Raw genomic sequence first — 5,481 nt, 5'->3', positions numbered from 1 at the left:
CACCAGAGAACAGAGAAGAGTGTTTTGAACAGTGCTTCCAGCGGGTTTTGGGGAATTCAAAACAGATAACCAATGACAATGAGTAATCCTTACTATGCATGACTACGTGGATAATGGATTCGGTTCTGACTCATAGCGACGCTGCACAGGATTTCTGCAAAGGGTTTCTGAGGCTGTAAATCTTTGCGGGAGCAGAAAGCCTCATCTTTCTCCCACGGAGTGGCTGGTGGTTCTAATTGCTGTCGATCTTGCCCAGTTCAGTGATTGTCCTTACAGAGTCACAGCGCTCCCAGGCAGACTTGTTTTTGTTATGTGCCATGGAGTCGGTTCCGACTCACAGAGACACTGTATAGGGTTTCTGAGTCTTTAAATCTTCAGGGGTGCGAAAGCTGCACCCCATGTAGCAGTTGGCAGCCTCGAACCCGAATCTTCCAGCTCCCACTCCAGTGTTTATCGTATAGAGATACCACGCTCCCAGGCAAAGATTAGGAAAAGAATAAAAAGGGTTACATTTTACACGGAAGTGTAAATCTTAAAATAAAAAAGTTACTGAAACATATATTGAAAAAGAAATCCACAGAGAGGATGGAACACTAAATACCTGCTTGGTAGTTCTGGATCCACAAAGCTGACTTTGAGAAGGCTCCACCTACTCCGGGAACTTTCAATTCGCCTAATGCCCTGTCCCTATTTCGCATGCGCACAACGGGCAAACTCTGCGAAACCATTCCGGTCGCCGTCCCCGCCCCCGAATTCCGAACTCCGATTGGCTGTCTTCACTAGACCGCCCCTCTAGCCCGGCCAATGCGGAAGCCGCTAGGGAGCTCCGCTTTCCCCACCGGCGGCGTGCAGTGAGCGGCGTTGCCTGCTAGCTTGGGCAGCGAGTTGCGATGGCGGCTACGGCAGCGAAGGCTAGTTGGCTGTTGAGGCTCCGTGGGGCCGGATCTGATTGCCGATGGATCCGGCTCCCTAGCACGGGGCTGTCGCGTGGCTTCCTGCAGCCCTCCTCGGCCGGCGCAGACGGCTGGGACGCAATCCAGAGGCGGCAGGTTTCTCACTTTACTTTCCAGCCTGACCCGGAGTGCCGAGAGTACGGTGAGCCCAGGGCGCCCCATCAGGTCCCGTGCAGCCTCGACCCCAGGCCCGCGGGCGTTCCCGGTTGGGGCCGGCAGACTGGGCTTGCACCCGTGCCTCAGTCATGCCCGCTTCCCAGAAACCACCGGCGTCAGTGTCTGACGGTGATCACTCCCCACCCTAGTTTTGGGGCAGCTCTTCGGCACCCAGGAGATGGGTGAGAGGGCACTCCACTGTCTAGAAGGGCCGGAGGGTGGAGGGGAGGTCCCTGGAGAACGCCTTCCTTTTTCTGTCTTCCGTCGCTGCTTTCCCAACTCAGGCCTTAGGTGTCTCATTTTGCCCGGGGCTGGTTCCCTAGCTTTACCTAGATGGATCATTAATCTTTATTTTTGACTGCAAATAAGGAGCAGGGGAACTCAGTAACTGAATTGCTTTTCCCAAGGTCACAGAACAGGTTCTTCTTGGAGATAGGAAAGAGTCCAGCCTGCTTCAAAGTGTTCAGTGTGCTGCTAGGCTGTCACCTTGTCAGGAAGGGTTGTCAATGAAGGTGGTTGAAGGAGGAAGCAATTTAGTGCTTGCGAAAGGTAGGAAGGACACCTAGGGATGCACTGTGCAAACCATTCCCTGGATAACTTTTACCATTTTTGTTCTGTACATTTTATGAAATCTGAAAGAACCAGTGTTTGTTAACAGAATAACATGAAACATTGAGAAAACAGTTACCTTTTCCTTGTCCACATGTGTGCCCTTGAGTTGATTATGACTCATAGTGACTAGGTATAGAGTTTTCAAGGAGCAGCTGGTAGGTTTGAACTACTGACAATGCTTATTCCATAGCGCCACACCAGGACTTCTCTCACATGCATGAGCTGACATTATTGGAAAAAGTGTCTCTATTTCTGATCTACAGGAGTGAACTTTACTGAGGGCTTCCCACCACAGGCAGTGTGTTGAGAAATTTACATTCCCATTCTCATTTCATGCTTATGACAACTCTTTCCATTTAGTAGATAGGTTAAGTGAGTTCTTGAGATAGCTTTGTGGCCCTGTCAGATCAGCACTGTACTGCAGACTGCAAGGTCAGCAGTTCAAACCTACCAGCTGCTTCTTGGAAATCCTATACGGGGTTGCTATGAGTCTGAATTGACTTGACAGCATTTAACAGTAACAACACCACCATTGGAAACTTAATTGGTCAGATTCTAGAACTTCTATTCTAGATGACACTGTGAAAATACATGGAGAAATAATTTACTAAGATGTCTCAGTTTTGTTACATGGTAACTAACTTAAAGGTGAATGTTGTTAAGTGCTGTTGAGTCCATTCTGACACGTAGCAACTCTGATAGGATTTCTAAGGAGCAGCTGGTGGGTTTGAACCACTAGCTCTGTGGTTAGCAGACCTTTGTTTATCCTACAACGCCACACCAAGGCTCCTAAAGGTGAATAGCATCTCACTAATAAAATGAATCTCAAATTCTATCTTTAAAGCAAGGAAACTAAAACCATTAGTGCAACATTGGCATGATAAAGCACAGGTCATCTAATCTTAATTATCTCTTTCATAATTGTTACATAACTAATATCTAGGTAAAATGACACCATATTTATGTATCTGTTCTTACTATAACAATAGTATAAGTACAGAACAGCTCATTTGGATAATAGAAAAAAGGTGAATAATTATGTATCACTGTAAAAATTGCTTACATTTTGGGATGTTTCATTCTATTCTTATTGTTGTTGTTAGATGTCATTGAGTCGGTTCTGATTCACAGCAATCGTATGCACAACAGTATGAAACACCGCCCAGTCCTGTGCCATCCTTACAATTGTTGCTATGCTTGAGCCCATTGCTGCTGCCACTGTGTCTGTTCATCTTGTTGGTGGGGGAGTCTTCCTCTTTTCCACTGACCCGCCGTTTTCTAAGAAAGCATAGCTTTGTTCTAGTTAAATGTTTTTTACACTATTATAATTTAAATGTAATTACAGTTTTGCATTTTATGAAAAGTATCTTGATTTATTGCTGTATAGTTTCTACAACCTATGTTTAGGAGATGGCATGCTCCCTGGAATATAGATCCTAAAACCAAAAGAACCCAAACCTGCTGCCATTTGGTTGCTTCTGACAATAGTGAAACTAAATAGGGTTTCCAAGACGGTTTTCCCCACAAAAAGGCTGGTGGGTTTGAACTGCTGTCCTTTCAGTTTGCAGCCCAACACTTAACGTATAGCCCCACCAGGGCTCCTTACAGATACTGTGTTGTTAGGTGCCATTGAGCTGGTTCCAACTCATAGAGAGAACCTATACACAGCAGAACAAAACACTGCCTGGGTCTGTACCATCCTCCCGATTGTTATGTCTGAGCTTAATTGTTGCTGTCGCCGTGTCAGCAAACACCCCCATCTTGTTGGGGGTCTTCCTCTTTTTCGCTGATACTCCACTTTACCTAGCATGATGTCCTTCTCTAGGGATTGGTCCTTACTAACAACTGTCCAAAGTACGAGAGTCAAAATCTTTCTATCCTTTATTCTAAGGAACATTCTGCTTTTACTGCTTCCAACACAGATTTGTTTGTCCTTCTGGCAGTCCATGGTACTTTTAATAGTCTTCTCCAACACCATAATTCAAATACATGGATTCTTCTCTGGGCTTCCTTATTCATTGTCCAACTTTCACAGGCATATGTGGTGACTGAAAATACCATGGCTTGCTTCAGGTGCACCTTAGTCCTCAAAGTGACATCTTTGCTCTTGAACACTTTAAAAAGATCTGGTGCAACAGATTTGCCTAATGAAGTATGTCATTTGATTTCTTGACATCTGTTTCCATGAACATTGATTATGGATCCAAACAAAATGAAATGCTTGATCACATCACTGTTTTCTCCATTTATCGTGATATTATTTATTGGTCCCCTTGTGGGGATTCACATGGAAGTCTTTGGTCTTTGATCTTCATCAGTAAGTATTTCAAGTCTTCTTCAGTTCCAGCAAGCAAGGTTATGTCATCTGCTTATGGAAAGTTGTTAGTGAGTCTTCTTCCACTCTTGTTGCCACATTCGTCATACAATCCAGCCTCTCAGATTGTTTCCATAGCACACAGATTGAATAAATATTATGAAAAAGATAGAACCCTGGCACACACCTTTTCTGATTTTAAACTGCTCGGTATCCCCTTGTTCTGTTCAAACAACTGCCTCTTGGTCTCTGTACAAATTCCTCATGAACACAATTAAGTTTCTGGAATAGCCATTCTTTGAAATGTTATCCATAGGTTGTTGCAATCCACACCGTCAAATGCCTTTGCATTATCAATAAAGCAAAAGTAAACATATTTCTGGTACTCTCTGCTTTCAGCTAAGATTCATCTGATGTTAGTGGTGATGTCCTTAATGCTACATCCTCTTCTGAAGTCAGCTTGAATTTTTGGCAGGCTACTTGCCAATATACTTAAAAAAAAAATGTTTTGTTGTGAATTATGTAATCGTTTACATGGGAGAACATTAGCTTTACATTCATCCTATTGTATATCGTTTCATTGCCATGGTTACAATCCCCTCCATGCATCATCAATCAACCAAAGGGTATACCCTGCAAGCCTGCTCCCTGGTCATCAGCACACAGCCCCTCTCCCTCTCTGGGTCTAAAGTCCCCAGCTGTTCCATCTCTCCACATCATCATCTCTGCTTCCATCCTCTGACGTTACTGCTTCTCTGGGTAGGGTCCCGCTCTCCACTTTTGTCCCTTCATGATCTCAGGGACCTCCATTCCTATACTGCAAAGTCAATCACTCCCCTCCTTTTGCTACAAAATGTCTACCTTTACATTTCCAACCTTCACAGTCAGTTCTTATAACAGTTATTCACTGTTGTATCACAAGAGACCTATCTCCTTCTCCTTTCATCAGCCCCACTCAGACAGATTGGATACTACTCAGTGGACATTCTACCTTCCTCCGCGCCCTCTGGTTCTAGGCTCCCTCTTGAAAGCTTGTAAGCCAGTCACTTCTTGCTTTTGTAGACCCTCTTTCCCATTTGGGTAGCCAATGCAGGTTGAACTTTTTCCTTTAGTACCATCAGTTCTTGATCATATACTATCTCTTTATAAATGGTTGAACATCAACCATTTTGTTTTGGTACAGTGATCCTGTGTATAGCTTCCATCTTCCTTTTTTTTCTTTTAAGTGTTTATTGTGAATTCAAATGATAGTTCACATGGGAGAACATCATCTTTACAACATCATTTCATTGCAATGATTCCAATCTCCTCTGTGCATCATCGTTCAACAGTATTTGTTTCCATTCCTTCTGTTTTTTGTTTTATTTTTGGGAGGGGAGGGAGACAGGGGATGTACACAGCAACACTCAGGAATATATAATAATTTAAACAACCATAGGACACATT

At 43.9% G+C, this 5,481-nt stretch overlaps 1 protein-coding gene across 1 annotated transcript in view; it reads left to right on the top strand.

The window, feature by feature from the left end:
• The first annotated feature begins 890 nt into the window (after window positions 1–890).
• The window catches only part of BCKDHB (branched chain keto acid dehydrogenase E1, beta polypeptide), a 343,203-nt gene continuing 338,612 nt past the window's right edge, over window positions 891–5,481 (top strand). Inside the window, exon 1 of the mRNA XM_006873276.1 lies at window positions 891–1,095. Within this exon, the coding sequence (XP_006873338.1) occupies window positions 891–1,095 (205 nt within the window). The remainder of the gene's footprint in view (window positions 1,096–5,481) is intronic.

The sequence above is a fragment of the Chrysochloris asiatica genome, unplaced genomic scaffold (assembly GCF_000296735.1).
Source record: "Chrysochloris asiatica unplaced genomic scaffold, ChrAsi1.0 scaffold00233, whole genome shotgun sequence".
Lineage (NCBI taxonomy): Eukaryota > Metazoa > Chordata > Mammalia > Afrosoricida > Chrysochloridae > Chrysochloris > Chrysochloris asiatica.
The sequence above is the reverse complement of the archived record's forward strand: the minus strand, read 5'-3'. Positions and strand labels throughout refer to the sequence as shown.